The sequence below is a fragment of the Heterodontus francisci genome, chromosome 29, assembly GCF_036365525.1.
Source record: "Heterodontus francisci isolate sHetFra1 chromosome 29, sHetFra1.hap1, whole genome shotgun sequence".
Classification (NCBI taxonomy): domain Eukaryota; kingdom Metazoa; phylum Chordata; class Chondrichthyes; order Heterodontiformes; family Heterodontidae; genus Heterodontus; species Heterodontus francisci.
The window spans coordinates 9,473,327-9,493,714 of NC_090399.1; the positions used below are offsets into that span (position 1 = coordinate 9,473,327).

Sequence of the window (20,388 nt, forward strand, 5' to 3'; positions counted from 1 at the left end):
TTGCGCAGAGCCTTGCTGTTCTTTGTGTAGTGTTTCTGGCTGCTTTAAGTGCTACGGATGTTAACTCGCTGGGGGCTTTCTTGTCGTTCAGCCTTGCAGTGCACTTAGCGGCTATGACAGGTTCCAGCTCTTCAAAGTGAGATTGAAACCAGTCTGCATTCCGCTTCACACGTTTGCCATAGGTGGTCATTGCTGAGTCATCGGCAGTGTCTCTGATGTGGGCCCACTTGGTCTCTGCATCCCCTGTAGGAGTGTTTTGAAGGGCTTTTTCAAGTGAATTTAGAAACTTATGTATTAGCTGTGGATGAGAAATTCTGCTCGTGTTAATGCGCGGGCGGCCCTTCTGCTTGGAGTAATGCAGCTTCTTTGGTTTGAGTCTAACTTTGCTGCACACCAGGGAGTGGTCAGTGTCGCAGTCCATACTGTGGAAGCTACGCGTGATTTGGACACTGTTTAAAGAGGCTCGCTTTGTGACGATGAGGTCCAGCTGGTGCCAATGATGTGATCTTGGGTGCCTCCATGAAACCTGGTGACAGGGTTTAGTGTTAAAGAACGAGCTGGTGATGCAGAGGTTGTGATAGGTACACAACTCCAGCAGTCTCTGTCCATTCTCATTCATCCTTCCAATACCATAGCGCCCAAGGTAGGAGGGCCATGAGTCATGGTCGGCCCCAACCCTGGCGTTAAAGTCCCCCAGCAGGAACAGGTGTTCGGTATTGGGAATACTACTAATGATATTATGGAGTTCCTCGTAGAACTGGTCTTTAGCTTCATGTGGGGAGCAGAGTGTTGGAGCATCGATGCTGAGTAGGTGTACTGACCAGAGGCGGTGAGCAGTCGAATGGACAGTATATGTTCCGAGCCATTTGAGGGTGGCTCTATTATGTTGAGCAAAGAGTTTCTGATGGCGAAGCCCACTCCATGCTGTCTTGGTTCTTCAGGATCCCTACCCTGCCAGTAGAAGGTGTAGTCTTGCTCTGCTAGAGATCCGCTCGCAGGGAGGCGTGTCTCCTGAAGTGCTGCAATGTCCACATTGATCACCCAAAAGGAAAGGCCAACAAACAAGGAAACTGCAAGACCACAGACTCTCTCTACCAGACGTAAAACTAGTTTTCTCGAGCAAAGTTGAAGAAAGTCTCTGCAGTGACCTCACGCTGGGCAGTGATGTTAACCCAGCAGAGCAGTGGAAACAGTTGAAATCCGTCCGACAGGAAACAACTGCAGAAGTCGTTGGCTTTTCAACCAGAAGAAACCAAGTTTGATTTGATAAAAATGACTTGGAAATCTAAGAGCTTTTTCAAAAGAAACACTCCTGCCACAATGGATTACTTACATGTCCTGACAACCAGTTTACAAAAGCTGCATATAGGGAAGGCTGCAGCACTCTGCAAATCAACCTCCGAGTCATCCAAAATAACTGGTGGACAGCGCTCGCTGAGAGGAGACAAATGACTGCAGATATGGAAGATATGAGATCTTTCTAGAAAGCCTTGAGATCCATATATGGACTTTCCCACCAGGTGCAGGTACCACTAAAATCATCAGGTGGCACAAGCAGAGTCCACCTTACACCAATGGCCAGAACACTTTGAAAGCCTATTTGGTGACCAGCGGATGGTGCAGTTTAGCCTGGCTCAGGTATAAAATTAAAACCCGACCCGGGCCCGACCCGACAACAGCCAACCCGAACTCCACCTGAGCCCGAGTCCTTCAATTTTTTTTTAAATGCCCGACCCGACCTGACCCAAACCGAACCCGACACATGTATTCAGGTTTGTCGGGTCTCCAGGCTTTAGAGCAGTGATCGAGTACAGGTGCCAATTGTTGTTGTATCCGTGTTCAATTAACATCATCAAGTTTTAAAAAAATAACAAACACTAATTTCAAACAGTTGAAGGCACCACGATCCTGAACACTCGTGGGAAAACAAGTATCCACTTCAGGAAATCATGCAATGTAACAAACAAGCTTCTGAACTGTATCAAGTTCCGATGCCATTAACTAAAAAAATCTCCACAGAGAACTCCGGTTGGGAAGTTTAATCTCGCTATTTCCAGATAATTTTAAATCCTTGGGCCAAGTATAGATTAAAGTGAGAGCTCAGTTAATGTTTCTGTACTTGGTGCAGTTACTGGTATCTTCCCCGGGCTTGTCAGTTTCTCCTGGACTTGATAGATTTCAGATTGTAAGGGGTTGGGTTAATTTCACTCAGATGTTTTATGTCAGAACTTGGAGCAGTTTCTTTCCCCTCCTTTCCCCCCCACTCTTCTCATCTGATTTCTGTTCGTCCACGTCCAGCCCAACCCGACCCGAGCTCAAATTTTGGACCCGGAAGAGTGACCCGACTCGAACCCGAACCCGACACATGTCGACGGGTCCAGTCGGGTTCGGGTCGGGTAACCATGCTCTATGGTGCAGGAAACATCCATCACAAAGATCTCCCAGTGGTAAGTGTAGTCTCAGCTGATGAACCAGCAACCTGGGAAAAGATCAAGACCACTACAACACGATTAAAATCACACAAAGTCCCCAGAATAGATGGGATTCCAGCCGAGGTCCATAAACAGGGAGGAAATGTGATCCTTGATAAGCTCATAGATTTATTTACAACGTGCTGGGAGAAAGGGACAGTGTCTCAGGACCTTCAAGATGCAATGACAGTTTCCTGCTACACAAACAAAGGAGAGAAGCCTGACTGTTCAAACTATAGAGGTATCACCTTACTCTCCATTACAGGTAAAATCTTGGTCAGAGTGCTTCGAAATAGACTGTTCTAACAACAGCTGAAGAAAGCCTCCCTGAAACTCATTGCGGATTCAGACCCAGTAGGGAAAGTACAGACATTATTTTTGTGCTGAGACAGATCTAGGAAAAGTGTAGAGAACAAACCATGGGCCTGTACATTACTTTTGTAGATCTCACCAAGGCGTTTGATGCAGTCAGCCGGGACGGACTATGGAAGATACTGTCTAGATTGGGGCATCCTCCAAGGTTCCTCATCATTCTCTGTCAACTGCACAAAGGCCAGAAAGGTCAGATTAAGCAGAATGGAGCTCTGTCACACAGCTTCCCTATCTCCAATGGTGTTAAACAAGGGTCTGTTCTGGCCCTGATCCTTTTCTCTGTTTTCTTCAGTATAATTAGGTGCAGCACAGTGGCGCAGTGGTTAGCACCGCAGCCTCACAGCTCCAGGGACCCGGGTTCGATTCTGGGTACTGGGTACTTTCTGGTGAACTACACTCTGGTAAGCAAGATCAAGCTGCATCTCGCAAACGTTTCAAAGACCAGCTGAAAAGACAGCTCTCTCTGGCTGATATTGACCAATGGGTGTGGGAGCAGGATGGTGCCGCCAGAGACAGCTGGAGCACAACAACCATGAACACAGCCTGCAGTTTGAAGCAGGTGCGAGGCTGCTGAAGAAAGGCGCAGACAACGGAAGGAATCTGTTTATATCGGAGCCCCCCCAAACCAGGAGTTCTTGTACCTCAACTGCTCCAGAGCCGCAGATCAAGAATTGGCCTCTTCAGTCACCAGTGATTATGCCAAATATCCACAGAAACAAACCTTCCCTTGATCTTCATCTGTGAAGAATCTGCCATCATTATCATCATCAGTCCTGTCTTGTAGCTTCACCAGTTTGGTACCTCATTTTTAGATATGCCTGGTGCTGCTCCTGGCATGCTCTCCTACACTCTTCATTGAACCAGGGTTAGTCCCTTGGCTTGATAGTAATGGTAGAGTGAGGAATACGCTGGACCATGAGGTTACACATTGTGGTGGAGTACAATTCTGCTGCTGCTTCTGATGATCCACAGCCCTTCATGGAATCCCAGTTTTGAGCTGCGAGATCGAATCTGAATCTATCCCGTTTAGCACGGTGCTGGTGCCACACAATGTAATGGATGGTGTCCTTAGTGTGAAGATTGAACAAGGACTGTACTGTGGGCAGATGCATCTGCGACAGATTGTTGAGGATGAGGTCAAGTAGATTTTTCCCTCCTGTTGGTTCTGTCATCTGCTGCCAGAGACCCAGTCTTGTAGATATACCCTTCAGGATTCAGCCAACTTGGTCAGCATTGGTGCTACTTACCCACTCTTGATGACGGGCATTGAAATCCCTGACTCAGAGTACATTCTATGCCCTTGCTACCCTCAGTGCCTATTCCAAGTGGTGTTCAACATGGAGGTGGGCTGATTCATCAGTTTGAGGGAGGGCAGTAGGTGGTAATCAGCAGGAAGTTTCCTTGTCCATGTTTGACCTGATGCCATGAGACTTCATGGGGTCTGGAATCAATGTTGAGGATACCCAGGGCCGGTCCCTCCTGACTCTATACCACTGTGCTGTCACCTCTGGTGGATCTGGTCTGCCGGTAGGACAGGACATACCCAGGGATGATGATAGAGACATCTGGAACAGTGTCTGTAAGGTATGATTCTGGGAGTTTGACTGTGTCAGGCTGTTGCATGATTAGTCTGTGGGACAGCTCTCCCAATTTGGGTACAAGTCCCCAGATGTGAATGAGGAGCACTTTGCAGGGTCGGCAGAACTTGTGCCTTTCTCGTATCAGACGCTGGGTGGTCTGTCCTGTTTTTGACTTTTCCGTAGGGGTTTGTTATAACTGAGTGGCTTGGTCAACCATTTTGGAGGGTACTTGAGAGTCAACCACATGACTGTGGGTTTGAAGTCACATGTAGGCCAGACCGGATAAGGACAGCAGATTTCCTTCCCTAAAGGACATTAGTGAACCAGATGGATTTGTTACCACAATCTGGTTGATTCATAATCACCGTTACTGAGACCAGCTTTTCATCCCAGAATTATTTTAATTAATTGAATTTAAATTCCTGCAGTTGCTGTGGTGGGATTTGAACTCCTGTGTCCAGAGTATTTGTCCAAGCCTCTGGATTACTAGTCCAGGAACATTACCACAATACTACCATTCCCAGTACTGCATTTTCAGGGTTAATATCAGACTTGTAAAGTTTGAAGTCTTGTGAATTCCATTTTCCTTTTGATACATCATTGGCTGCTCTGCCTTCAGCCACCTTGGTCCCATTTTCTGGAATTCTCTCTCCAAATCCTTTTACCTCTCCACCTCCATCTTCTCCTTTCAAGGCCCTCCTTAAAATACTCATCTGTGACCAAGCTTTTCATCACCTCTCCTCTTTTCACTTGTTTGTCCTCATAACACTTAAGTCAACAAGAACTGATGTTAATATAGTGCCTTGGAAAGTTCAAGGCACTATATTAATACAATTCTTGTTAGCACTAATATTATTTACCAATATAATTTGGATGGGAGGCAGCACCTGAGATTACTTCTGAGGTTTGGTGAAATCTATTAATATTTGGAAGAATATATCTGTGAATGTTCTACCATTGTTTAAAATTGCGCAAGGGATAGACCAAATAATTATAGGCCGGTCAGTCTGACCTCGGTGATGGGTAAATTATTAGAATCTTTTCTGAGGGACAGGATTAACCGCCAGTTAGAAAGGCACGGATTAATCAGGGATAGTCAGTCTGGATTTGTTAAGGGAAGGTCATGTCTTACTAACTTGATTTCAAGTTTTTTGAGGCAGTAACAAGGAGGATTGATGAGGGAAGTGTAGTGGATGTGGTCTACGTGGATTTTAGTAAGGCATTTGACAATGTCCCATATGGCAGACTGGTCAGAAAAATGAAAGCCCATGGAATAAAGGGGAATGTGGCAGGATGGATCCAAAATTGGCTCAGTGACAGGAAACAAAGGGTAATAGTTGACGGATGTTTTTGTCACAGAGTCATAGAGTTATACAGCACAGAAACAGGCCCGTCGACCCAACACATCTGCGCCAACCATCAAGCACCCATCCAATCTAATCCCATTTTCCCGCACTTGGTCCGTAGCCTTGTATGCTATGGCGTTTCAAGTGCTCATCTAAATACTTCTTAAATGTTGTGAGGGTTCCTGCCTCTTCTACCCCTTCAGGCAGTGTGTTCCAGATTCCAACCACCCTCTGGGTGAAAGATTGTTTCCTCAACTCCCCTCTAAACTTCCTGCCCCTTACCTTAAATCTATGCCTCCTTCTTATTGACCTCTCCACTAAGGAAAAAGTTTCTTCCTGTCTACCCTATCTATGCCCCTCATAATTTTGTATACCTCAGTCATGTCCCCACTCAGCCTTCCCTGCTGCAAGGAAAAATACCCCAGCCTATCCAGTCACTCTTCATAGCTGAAATTCTCCAGCCCAGGCAACATCCTGGTGAATCTCCTCTGCACCCTCTCCAGTGCAATCACATCCTTCCTATAGTGTGGTGCCCAGAACTGTACACAGTACTCCAGCTGTGGCCTAACTAGCGTTTTATACAGCTCTATCTCCCTGCTGTTATATTCTGTGCCGTGGCTAATACAGGCAAGTATCCCATATGCCTTCCTAATCACCTTATCTACCTGTGCTGCTGCTTTCAGAGATCTATGGACAAGTACATCAAGGTGCCTCTGACCCTCTGTACTTCCTAGGGTCCTACCATCCACGGCATATTCCCTTGCCTTGTTAGTCCCCCCAAAGTGCATCATCTCACACTTCTCAGGATTAAATTCCATCTGCCACTGCTCCGCCCATCTTACCAGCCCATCTATATCGTCCTGTAATCTAAGGCTTTCCTCCTGTATTTACGAGACCACCAATTTTCGTGTCATCTGCGTCTTACTTATCATACCTCCTATATTCACATCTAAATCATTAATGTACACTACAAACGGCAAGGGTCTCAGCGCCGATCCCTGCGGTACACCACTAGTCACAGGCTTCCACTCGCAAAACAGGCACTCGAGCATCACCCTCTGCCTCCTTCCACGAAGTCAATTTTGGATCCAATTTGCCAAATTGCCCTGGATCCCATGGGCTCTTACCTTCTTAACCAATCTCTCATGAAGGACCTTATCAAAAGCCTTACTGAAGTCCATATCGACTACATCAACTGCTTTACCCTCATCTGTACATCTAGTCACTTCCTTGAAAAATTCAATCAGGTTTATTGGACACAATCTCCCCCTGACAAAGCCATGCTGACTATCCCTGATTAATCCCTGCCTCTCCAAGTGGAGATTAATCCTATCCCTCAAATTTTTTTCCAATATTTTCCCTACCACTAATGTTAGACTCACTGGCCTATAATTACCTGGTTCATCCTTGCTACCCTTCTTAAATAATGGTACCACATTCGCTGTCCTCCAGTCCTCTGGTACCTCTCCCTGTGGCCAGAGAGGATTTGAAAATTTGTGTCAGAGCCCCTGCTATCTCCTCCTTTGCATCACATACCAGCCTGGGATACATCTCCTCTGGGTCTGAGGATTTATCCACCTTCAAGCCTGCTCAAACAGCTAATATTTCCTCCCTTTAAATGCTAATTTGTTCAAGTATATCACAATCCCCCTCCCTGATCTCTACATCTACATTGTCCTTCTCCATAGTGAACACAGATGAAAAGTAATCATTTAAAACCTCACCTATGTCCTCTGGCTCCACACACAGATTTCCACTTTGGTTCTTAATGGGCCCTACTCTTTCCCTGGTTATCCTGTTGCCCTGAATTACTTATAAATTCCTTGGGATTTCTCTTTATCTTGTCTGCAAGTGTTTTTTTTATGTCCCCTCTTCGCTCTCCTAATTACCTTTTCAAGTACCCTCCAACACTTTCTATAATCCTCCAATGCCTCCATTGTTTTCAGTGCTCTGAACCTGCCATAAACCTTTTTTTTCCTTATCCAATCCTCTGTATCCCTTGACATCCAGGGTTCCCTGGACTTGTTGGTCCTACTCTTCACCTTTATGGGAACTTGTTGGCCCTGAACTCTCACTCTTTCTTTTCTGAATGACTCCCACTGGTCTGATTTAAATTTTCCTACAAGAAGCTGCTCCCAGTCCACTTTGGCCAGATCCTGTTCTATCATATTGAAATCTGCCTTCCCCCAATTCAGTACTTTTATTTCTGGTCCCTCTTGTCCTTTTCCATAACTACCTTAAATCTTACAGAGTTATGGTCACCATCCCTGAAATGCTCCCCCACTGACACTGACACTCCAGTCTTGCATTATTCACTTGTGCCGTAACAGGTCTATATTTTCTCTGCCCTCCAGACTGACTTAGTTTCTCTTTTTGTGAATGGAAAGCTGTTTCCAGTGATGTTCCACAATAATAAAAACAAGAAATGCTGGAACCACAGCAGGTCTGGCAGCATCTGTGAAAAGAGAAGCAGAGTTAACGTTTCGGGTCAGTGACCCTTCATCGGATGTTCCACAGTGCTCAGTGTTGGGTCCCTTGCTGTTTGTTGTATATATTAATGATTTTTACTTAAATGTGGGAGGCAAGATTGGGAAATCTGTTGATGACACAAAAAATGGCCATGTAGTTGATAGTGACGAGGATAGCTGTAGACTCCAACATGATATCAGTGGTTTGGGCAGAAAGTGGCAAATGGAATTCAGTCCAGAGAAGTGTGAGGTAATGCATTTGGAGAGAACCAACAAAGGGAATACGCAATAAACGGGAGGATATTGAGAGGGTTCGAAGAAATGAGAGAGCTTGGAATGCATGTCCACAGGTCCCTGAAGGTGGCAGGACAGGTAGATAGAGTAGTGAAGAAGACTTCTGGAATGCTTTCCTTTGGTGGCCGAGGTGTAGAATACAAAAGCAGGGATGTAATGCTGGAACTGTACAAAACACTGGTTAGGCCACAGTTGGAGTATTGCGTACAGTTCTGGTCACATTTACAGAAAGGACATAATTGCTCTGGAGAGAGTACAGGGGAGATTTAGAAGAATGTTGCCAGGGCTTGAAAGTTTGGATCGGCTCGGGTTGTTTTCCTTAGAACAGAGGAGGCTGAGGGGTAACTTAATTGAGGGGTACAAAATTATGAGGGGCCTCGATCGAGTAGACAGGAAGGACCTGTTTCCCCTGCAGAGAGGTCAATTACCAGGGGACACAGATTTATGGTGATTGGTAGAAGGATTAGAAGCGTCATGAGGAAAAACATTTTCACCCGGAGGGTGGTGAGTGTCTGGAATTCACTTCCCGGAACGGTGGTGGAGGCAGAAACCCTCAACTCATTTAAAAGGTACCTGGACCTGCACCTGCAAGGCTATGGACCAGGTGCTGGAAGGTGGGATTAGATTGGGCAGCTAGCTTTTTCGGCCGACACCGACATGACAGACTGAATGGTCTCCTTCTGTGCTGTAACTTTCCTATTCTAAGAACCCAATGTTTGTTACACAGTATTCGGTACCACAAGCCAGGTACTAATTCTGTGTTTTTTTTTTTGACTTAGATGAATTCTTCCCTAAAGTCAATGTGGTCAACGCCTGGCTGGTAATTTTCTGGGTGGTTGCAGGCCTTGTGATTACAGCTGCTGCTGTTGATCTAATGGTTCACAGAAAAGAAGATAAAAAGATTAAAGGTAGGAGCACAAATACATTATTGTATTAAAAAGGTCTATAAAACATGAAATTTGAGAATAGAAATTGAGGATGATTTTTTTTAATTCTTTCATGGGATGTGAGCATCGCTGCAAAGGTCAGAATGTGTTGCCCATCCCTAATTGCTCTTGAGAAGGAGGTGGTGAACTGCCTTCTTGAACCTCTGCAGTCCATGTGAGGTAGGTACACCCACAGTGCTGTTAGGAAGAGTGTTCCAGGATTTTGACCCAGCGACAGTGAAGGAACGGTGATATAGTTGCAAGTCAGGCTGGTGTGTGGCTTGGAGGGGAACTTGCAGGTGGTGGGTTTCCCACGCAGATACTGCCCATGTCCTTCTATATCATGGTTGTCCAACGTATGGCCTGTGGACCAGAGTCGAACAATCCAAAGGTTTTCATCCGGCCCGTGGTGTAAACTGCTGGAATGTCAGGCACCTCAGCAGGCAGCTATCGGTTTGTTAGGACCCTGCTCCCACACAACATGGCTGCAACCAGCAGAGTGCAGTGTTCACACCTGCCTCAATTATCCACATTTATGGTGAATGCACAGACAGGGCAGTGGACAGCAGGGAGTGGGGAGTGAGAGACCCACACAGAAGGAAAGCGGGGGGGGGAGAGAGAGAGACAGACATGGGGGGAGCAAGAGACATGGGGGGGGGTGGGGTGCGGGGAGAGGGAGACAGAGAGGGAGGTAGGAGAGAGAAAGAAAGAGAGACAGAGAGGGGTCCAGGAGAGACATGGGACGGGAGAGAGACAGAGTTGGGGGGAAGAGAGAGGGAATGGAGAAGGAGACAGGGAGAGATGGAGGGGAGAGAAAAGGGGGAGAAAGGGAGGGAGGAGACAGATGGGGGGGTAGAGAGAGATGGAGAGAAAGAGAGAGAGATGGAAAGTGGGGGAGATGCAGAAAGCGGAAAGCGAGAGAGGGAAGAGATCAAGAACACTCCTGAAGGGACATCAATTTGGAATATTCCGTCTCGTTACATCAAGTGTGCAGACAGAGAGTGACTACTTATGTAAACAAAAATAATGCCAGGTATGTCACTAAATCAGTGTTCAACATAGTGATGAGAAAGTAAGTCAATAAATTAGTCTTCTCATTTAAAGCTTCTTCACAAAAATGTACATTTGTTGTTTTGATAGTGTTAAGATACATTTTTAATGCTTTTAACTTAATGAAATTTTCTTACTGGCCCCCTACGTTTGACAAAAAATGTAATGTGGCCCCCCCACACGAAAAGGTTGGACACCTCCGTTCTAGATGGTGGTAGTTGCGGGTTCAGAAGGTGCTATGGAAGTAACATTGACGCGTTGCTGCAGTGCATCTTGTAGATGATACACACTGCTGCCACTGTGTGCCAGTGGTAGAGGGAGTACATTTCTATGTTGGTGGATGGGCTGCCCATCAAGTGGCCTTGTTTGTCCTATATGGTGTCGAGCTTCTTGAGTGTTGGAGCTGCACTCATCCAGGAACGTGGAGAGTATTCCATCATCCTTCTGACTTGTACCATGTAGATGGTGGACAGGCTTAGGGAGACTGGAGGTGGCTTACTTGCTGCAGTCTTCCCAGCCTCTGACCTGCTCCAGCAGCGGCAGTATTTATATGGCTGGTCCAGTTAACTTTCTGAACAGTGGTAACAACCCCAGAATGTTAATGTTGGGGGATTCAGCGATCATCATGTCATGGAATGTCAAGGGGACGTGGTTAGATTCTCTCTTGTTGGAGATGGTCATTGCCTGGCACTTGTGTGGCATGAATGTTACTTGCTACTTATCAGCCCAAGCCTGAATGTTGACCAGGTCTTGCTGCATGTGGACACGGATTGTTTCAGTATCTGAGGAGTAGTGAATGGTACTGAACACTGTGCAATCCATAGAACTATAGAAAAGTTGCGGCACAGAAGGAGGCCATTCAGCCCATCGTGTCTGTGCTTGCTAAAAAAAGCTAGCCGCCCAATCAAATCCCACCTTCCAGCCCCTGGTCTGTAACCTTGCAGCTGAGAGCACTTCAGCTACCTGTCCAGGTACCTTTTAAATGAGTTGAGGGTTTCTGCCTCCACCGCTGATCCAGGCAGTGAATTCCAGACACTGACCACCCTCTGGGTGATAAAGATTTTCCTCCAATCCTTCTACCAATCACCTTAAATGTGTTCCCCCTGGTAATTGACCTGTACACTAGGGGAAACAGGTCCTTCCTGTCTACTCTATTTAGGCCCGTCATAATTTTGTGTACCTCAATTAAGGCACCCCTCAGCCCCCTCTTCTAAGGAAAACAACCCTAGCCGATCCAATCTTTCCTCAAAGCTGCAATTTTCAAGCCCCTGGTAACATTCCTGGTTAATTTCCTCTCTACTCTGTCCAGAGCAATTATGTCCTTCCTGTAATGTGGTGACCAGAACTGTATGCAATACTTCAGCTGTGACCTAACGAGCATTTTATACAGTTCCAGCATTACATCATATTGGCCAATAAAGGAAAGCATTCCATTTACCTTCTTCGCTACTTTATCTACCTGTACTGCCACCTTCAGGGACCTGTGGACATGTACTCCAAGGTGTCTCACTTCTACCCCTCACAATATCTTCCTGTTTATTGTTTATTCTCTTGCTGAATTTGCCCTCCCCAAATGCATTACCTCACACTTCTCTGGACTGAATTCCATTTCCCACTTTTTCACCCACTCAACCAAACCATTAATATCATGTTGGAGTCTCCAGCTATCCTCTTCACTATTAACTGCATGGCCAATTTTTGTGTCATCTGCAAATTTCCCAATCATGCCTCCCACATTTAAGTCCAAATCATTAATATAGATCACAAATAGCAAGGGACCCAACACTGAGCCCTGTGGAATGCCACTGGAAACAGCTTTCCAGTCACAAAAACATCCGTTGACCATTACCCTTTGTTTCTTGTCACTGAGCCAATTTTGGATCCAACCTGCCACATTGCCCTGTATCCCATGAGCTTTTATTTTACTGATCAGTCTGCCATGTGGGACCTTGTCAAATGCCTTACTAAAATCCATGTAGACCACATCCACTGTACTACCCTCATCAATCCTCCCCGTTACTTCCTCAAAAAATTCAATTTAGGAAAACACGACCTTCCCTTAAGAAATCCATGCTGACTATCCCTGATTAATCCGTGCCTTTCTAAGTGGCAGTTTATCCTATCTCGCAGAATTTATGCTGATAAGTTGCCCACCACCGAGGTCAGACTGACCGGCGTATAATTATTTGGCCAATCCCTTGGACCCTTTTTAAAGAATGGTACAACGTTTGCAGGCCACCAATCCTCTGGTATCTCGCCTGTATCTAGTGAGGATTTGAAGATGATTCTCAGAGCATCTGCTATTTCCTCCCTGGCTTCCTTTAACAACCTGGGATACAATCCATCCGGCCCTGGTGATTTATCCACTTTCAAGGATGTCAGACCCTCTAGTACTTCCTCTCTCGCCTGAAAACTCTATATCCAGGGATGGTGAGCTGCCATTTTTGCTCCTCTTTAAGCCAAGTTTCCATTATAGCAATGATATTGTGTTGCTATGTGTCTATCTGTGCCTTCAGCTCATTGGCTTTATTTGCTATACTCCTTGCATTTAAATAAATACCTTTTAATACTGCCAAATTCCTGTGCTGTACACTTTTTAACCTTTGCTTCTTTTGTCTTTGAGTAATTCGCTAATTTTCTGCCTCCCGTTCCCTGCTCTGAATTTGTCCTATCTGGAACTGCGCTCAGGTTCCCATCCCCTTGCCAAACTAATTTAAACTGTCTCCAACAGCACTAGCAAACCCTGCAAGGTTATTTGACCCATTCCTGTTCAGGTATAGACCGTTCGGCTTGTTTTGGTCCCACCTTCCCCAGAACCGGTCCCAAAGCCCCAGAAATCTGAAGCCCTCCCTCCTGCACCATCTCTCCAGCCACGCATTCATCTGGTGTATTCTCCTGTTTCTATACTCACTAGCACGTGGCCTTGCTTGCTAATCTCTTTCCTAACTCCCTAAACTCAGCCTGCAGGACCTCATCCCTTTTTCTACCTATATCGTTGGTACCAATGTGGACCACAACCACTGGCTGTGCACCCTCACCCTCCAAAATGCCCTGTAGCCATTTGATGATATTCATGACTCTTGACCCAGGATGCAACATACCATCCAGGAATCACGTCTGTGACCACAGAAACACCTGTCTGTTCCCCTAACTATAGAATCCATTACCAGTATTTCTCGCGTCTTTTCTCCACCTTCCCTGCACAGCTGAGCTACCCATAGTGCTCTGGTCATGACTCTCATTGCACTCTCCAGAGGAACCCTCTCTCCCATCGGTGCTCGGAACTGAATACCGGTTAGAAAGTGTGATGCCCTCCTGGGACTCCTGCACTACCTGCCTTGACCTCCTTGTCTGTCTGACAGCCACCCAGTCCCTCTCTGTCTGTGCTCTCTTAAGCAACAGGGTGACTACTTCCTGAAACATGCTATCATGTAGTTCTCTGCCTCACGGATACGCCACAGTGACTCCAGCCGCCGCTCGAGTTCCAAAACCTGGAGCTCAAGCTTCTGCAGCTGGTGACACTTCCTGGGAATGTGTTTGTCAAGGACACACGGTGTGTCCACGACTTCCCACATACCACAGGAGGCACATTCCACTGGACAGAGCTACCCTGCCATGCCTTAGCTTTACAAATTAATTACTGCAAGTATAATAAGGAGAATAACTTCCCAGTTACTGGCCAATCAGCTTCTTCCCCTGTACCGTGGAGGCTGAAAAGGCAGAAAAGGAAAGAAAGGGACCAAAGAGCACCTCCTTCCCCTGGTCAGTGAAGTCCCTCACACATCACTCAGCCTCACTCTGTCCAACAGCACTTTCGAATTAGTAATTGCTAATAAATTACTCCATCTAAAACCTTCATAGTACTAACCTTACCACTTATAAGGTAGCTATTTGAGGGTTTAAAAAAAAACTTATTTCTCTGATTTTTCAGCTATTTACAGGCACTAACTAACAGTTATTATCCACCAACCAATCAGCTTACGGATTTCCCGTGATGTTACTGTTAGGTTTTTTCACTTTTCAATCCCAGCTCAGACTGACCTCCAGCCGCAGCCACTGACTGCCTGTCCGCTCTCCCAGGTAAGTAAGAGCACCGCTCTTGATTTATGGGTTCTGCCTCCTCCCAGGTCCGCCGACTGCCTCTTCGGTCTTCAGGTGAGTAAGGGCGTTGAGACCCGCTCTTTATTTACAGCTGCCCCTCGAGTTCTGCCTCCTCCCAGGTCCGCCGACTGCCTCTTCGGTCTTCAGGTGAGTAAGGGCGTTGAGACCCGCTCTTTATTTACAGCTTGTCCTCGAGTTCTGCCTCCTCCCAGGTCCGCCGACTGCATCTTCAATCTTCAGGTCATCAGCGAACATCCCCACTTCTGACCTTGTGATTGAAGGAAGGTCTTTGATGAAGCAGCTGAAGATGGTTGGGCCAAAGACACTACCCTGGGACCTCCTGCAGTGATGTCCTGGAACTGAGATAATTGACCTCCAACAACCACAACCATCTTCCTTTGTGATAAGTATGACTCCAACCAGGGGAGAGTTTTCCCCCTGATTCCCATTGACTTCAATTTTGCTCGTGCTCCTTGATGCCATACTCAGTCAAATGCTGCCTTGATGTCAAATGCAGTCACTCTCTGCTCACCTCTTGAATTCAGCTCTTTCATGCATGTTTGGACCAAGGCTGTAATGAGTTCTAGAGCTGAGTGGCCCTGGCGGGACCAAAATTGAGCATTGCTGAGCAGCTTGTTGCTGTGTAAGTGCTTCTTGACAGTACTGTTGACGACACCTTCCATCACTTTGTCGAGGATTGAGAGCAGACTGATAGGGTGGTAATTAATCAGATTGGATTTTTCCTGTTTTTTTGCTGACAGGACATACCCGGGCAATTTTCCATGTTGTTGGATCAATGCCAGTGTTGTAGCTGTACTGGAATAGCTTAAGGAGGGGTGCAACTAGTTGTGGAGCACAATACTTCAGTACTATTGCTGGGATGTTGTCATAGCCTTTGCTGTATCCGGTACCTTCAGCTGTTTCTTGATATCATTGGAATGAATCAAATTAGCTGAAGACTGGTATCTGTGATACTGGGACCTTAGGAGGAGGCCAAGATGGATCATCTACTCGGCACTCCTGGCTGTAGATGGTTCCTTATCTTTTACACCTAGGTACTGGGCTCCTCCATCATTGAGAATGGGGATGTTTCTGGAGCCACCTCCTCCAGTTAGTTGTTTCATTGCCCACCACCATTCTGGACTGGATGTGGCAGGACTGTAGAGCTTTGATGTGATCCATTGGTTGTGCGATCGCTTAGCTCTGTCTATCACATGCTGCTTCCTCTGATTACCGTGCGTGTAGTCCTGTGTTGTTGCTTCACCAGGTTGACACCTCAATTTTAAACATGCCTGGTGCTGTTCCTGGCATGTTCTCCTGCACTCCTTATTGAACCAGGGTTGATCTGCTGACTTGATGATACTGGTGGAGTGAGGGATTTGCCAGGCCATGAGATTATAATTGTGGATGAATATAATTCTGCTGCTGCTGATGGCCCACAGCGCCTCATGGATGCCCAGTTATGCGCTGCTAGATCTATTATGAATCTATCCCATTCAGCACAGTGTTAGTAACACACAACACGATGGATGGTATCCTCAATGTGAAGTCGGGACTTTGTCTCCACAAGGACTGTGCAGTGGTCGCTCCTACCAATACTGTCATGGACAGATGTGTCTGCGATTGGGAGATTAACGAGGGCGATGCCAAGCTGTTTTCCCCCTTGTTGGTTTCCTCACCATCTGCTGCAGGCCCGGTCTGGCAGCTACTTCCTTCAGAACTCAGCCCACTCAGTCAGTCGTGGTACCACTGAGCCACTCTTTGTAATGGGATCTGGAGTCCCCCACTCAGTACATTCTGTGCCCTTGCTACCCTCAGTGCTTCTTCCAAGTGATGTTCAACATGGAGGAGTACTGATTCATTTGAGGGAGGACAGTGTATGGTAATCAACAGGAGGTTTTCTTGTCCATGTTTGACCTAATGCCATGTGACTTCATGAGATCCTGAGTTCTTGTTGTGGACTCCCAGGGTAACTCCCTCCCAACTGTATACCACTGTGCTGCCACCACTGAGTCCATCCTGCCAGGACATACCCAGGGATGGTGATGAAGGATTCTGGGACATTAGCTGTGCCCTATGATGCGATGTATATGACTATGTCAGGCTATTGCTTGGCTAGTCTGTGGGACAGCTCTCTCAGCTTTGGCAGAAGTCCCCAGGAGACAGTAAGGTCGACTGGGCAGGGTACATCGTTGCAGTTTCTGGTGTCTAAGTTGAAGCTGGGTTCTCTGGTTTTATTTTTGGACTTTTCCTTAGTGGTTTGCTGAGTGCCTCACTAGGCCATTTCAGAGGGCAGTTAAATGTCAACCACAAAGCTGTGTTTCTGGAGTCACATGTCGGCCAGTTCGTGTATCGACGGAAGATTTTCTTTCCTAAAGAACATCAGTGACCTAGATGGGTTTTTATAACAATCCGCTAGTTACATGGTCACCATTACTGAGACTAGCTTTTAATTCTAGATTTATTAATTAATTAAATTTAAATTCACCAACTGCCATGGTGGGATTTGAACTCGTGTCCACAGAACATTCGTTGGGACCTTTGGATTACTCAGCAAATAACTATTGCATGACAGTTTTAGCAGATTTTCATGATGCAAAAAATAGACTGGAATTGGAAAATGTTTTATTAAAGTTGTGTTTGTAAATTGAGGATGAAATCTATAGACAATTTGAAGGCAAATAATAACAATTGAATTATAATTGTAGGAGATTTATATCATGGAAAAATTTAAACAGGATGAGAACAAATTTGGTGAGAAAGTAGAACATTATTTTCATGTGTTCAGAAATAATTTCTTAATCAACATACTACTCTGTTAAAGAAAGGAGGATTACTTGACCTGGTTCTGGGTTATCAGGGGAGGAAGAAGACCTCAATGTAGAGGGATGTGAGTGAAATATTGAGCAAAATATAATTAAATTTAATATAGAAATAAAAAAAGAAAAGTTGAATTCGGGAGTACTTGGCTAAAAATTGTGATTTTCAATAATGTAAAAGGGACCTTGCCCAGACTGAAAAGAAAAAATTTAAATTGAGCTGTTTGTCAGTATTGGGAAATACTTGAACAGGAGGTGGAAAGGATACAAATCAAGTAAATTCCCAATGAAGAAGAAAGGGAATCTGTCAAAGCCTGGGGTTGAACAAAGGAAAAGGTCTGTTGGACCTCTTTGCAGCCAAACCTGGTCTGGTTTTCATCTGCCATTCAAACATACACTTCTGTTTGAGAAACTGGATGGTAATCAGGAGAAGAAACTCAGTCCAATATTTACCACTCCCTGGCCTGAAATAAACTAACAGGTAAAAAGCTGAACTCAGTAAATCATTTGAGCTCAGGAGAGTTGCACATTTTTAACTTTTGCAGCTAAAACAACCAATATTTACAGCCTTCAGGGTTAAGTAATATTTTACATTATTGGAATCTCAGGAAAGGTTGCTGCTAAATTTAGAGCTTTTGCTGCTCTATTTCCCTCTGTCCTAGCCCAGTACTGGAGGTTATTGTAAGAGTGCTATATAACAATAACATACACAGCTCATCTTTAACCTGCTGGATATGTACTTTATTTGTGGGCAGATACTGTAATCCTGTCTGCCTGTGATCCCCTCTTCTCTCATTGAAACAACAACGACTTTTATTTAATAAAAGCAAAATATTGCAGATGCTGGAAATCTGAAATAAAAACAAAAAATGCTGGAAATACTCCGGGTCTGGCAGTATCTGTGGAGAGAGAAGCAGAGTTAACGTTTCAGGTCAGTGACCTTTCATCAGAACTGGCAAAGGTTAGAAATGTAATAGCTTTTAAGTAAATAAAGGAGGGGTGGGGCAGAAGAGAACAAAAGGGAAGGTTTTGAAAGGACAGAGGGTCACAGAGAATAACTGACAAGAAGGTCATGGAGCAAAGGCAAAGGGTGTGTTAATGGTGTGGTGAAAGACAAAGCATTACTGAAGAGAGGATGTGAAGTGACAGAAAAATGAACAGCCCTAGCCCAAAGCACAAACATGGAATAAAAACAGTGGGCAGGCACATGGTAAAAAAAAAATGATGAAACAAACTAAAATAAAATAAAAATAAAAAGTGAAAACTAAAAAATAGAACTAAAAATAAAAAGGGGGGCCCGTCATGCTCTGAAATAATTGAATTCAATGTTCAGTCTGGCAGGCTATGGTGTGCCTAATCGGTAAATGAGATGCTGTTCCTCGAGCTTACGTTGATGTTCACTGGAACACTGCAGCAATCCCAGGACAGAGATCTGGGCATGCGAGCAGTGGGGTGTGTTGAAATGGCAAGCAACCGGAAGCTTGGGGTCATGCTTTCGGACTGAGCGAAGGTGTTCCACAAAGGGGTCACCCAATCTGCGTTTGGTCGCCCCAATGTAGAGGAGACCACATTGTGAGCAGCGAATACAGTATACTACATTGAAAGAAGTACAAGTAAATTGCTGCTTCACTTGAAACGAATGTTTGGGGCCTTGGATAGTGAGGAGAGAGGAGGTAAAAGGCAGGTATTACACCGTGGGAAGGGGTTGAGGTGTTGGGGGTAATGGAGGAGTGGACCAGGATATCGCGGAGGAATGATTCCTTCAGAATGCTGACAGGGGAGGGGAGGGGAGGGGAAGATGCGTTTGGTAGTGGAATCACGCTGGAGGTGGTGTAAATGGTGGAGGATGAGCCTTTGGACGTTGAGACTGGTGGGGTGGAAAATGAGGACAAGGGGAGCCATGTCGCGGGTCTGGGAGGGAGGGGAAGGGGTGAGGGTAGAGGTGCGGGAAATGGGCCGGACACAGTTGAGGGCCCTGTCAACCACCGGTGGGGGGAATGCTCAGTTGAGGAAAAAGGAAGACATATCAGAAGCGCTGTCGTGGAAGGTTGCATCGTCAGAGCAGATTTGTCAGAGATGGAGAAACTGGGAGAATGGAATGGAGTCCTTATAGGAGGCAGGGTGTGAAGAAGTGTAGTCGAGGTAGCTGTGGGAGTCGGTGGGCCTATGATGAATATTCGTAGACAGCTTATCCCCAGAGATGGAGACAGAGAAGTCGAGGAAGGGAAGGGAAGTGTTGGAGATGGACCATGTAAAGGTGAGAGAAGGCTGGAAATTAGAAGCAGAGTTAATAACATTTTCCAGTTCGGGGCGGGAGCAGGAAACGGCACCGATACAGTCATCAATGTACCAGAAATAGAGTTGGGGGAGAGGTCCTGAGTAGGACTGGAACAAGGAATGTTAGACATATTCCACAAAGAGACAGGCATAACTAGGACCCATGTGGGTACCCATAGCAACACCTTTTACTTGAAGGAAGTGAGTGGAGTTGAAGGAGAAGTTGTTCAATGTGAGAACATGTTCAGCCAGGCGGTGGAGGGTGGTGGTAGATGGGGATTGGTTGGGCCACTGTTCAAGGAAGAGGTGTAGAGCCCTCAAACCATCCTGTTGGAGGATGGAGATGTAGAGAGATTGGAAGTCCATAGTGAAGAGGAGGTGGTTGGGATCAGGAAACTGGAATTTTTCAAAATGATGTAGGGCATCAGAAGAGTCACGGATGTAGGTGGAAAGAGACTGGACCGGGGAGAAAAGATAGAGTCAAGATAGGAAAAAATAAGTTCAGTGGGGCAGGAACAGGCTAAAACAATGGGTCTGCCGGGACAGTCCTGTTTGTGGGTTTTGGGAAGGAGGTAGTAGCGGGCTGTCCGGGGTTGCGGGACTGTGAGGTTGGAAGCTGTAGAGGGAAGATCTCCAGAGGAGATGAGGTCAGTGACAGTCCTGTGGACAGTAGCTTGATGTTCG

At 45.9% G+C, this 20,388-nt stretch overlaps 1 protein-coding gene across 1 annotated transcript in view; it reads left to right on the forward strand.

The window, feature by feature from the left end:
- The window catches only part of LOC137346106 (butyrophilin subfamily 1 member A1-like), a 139,439-nt gene that overhangs the window by 47,571 nt on the left and 71,480 nt on the right, over nt 1–20,388 (forward strand). Inside the window, exon 5 of the mRNA XM_068009403.1 lies at nt 9,311–9,439. Within this exon, the coding sequence (XP_067865504.1) occupies nt 9,311–9,439 (129 nt within the window). The remainder of the gene's footprint in view (nt 1–9,310; nt 9,440–20,388) is intronic.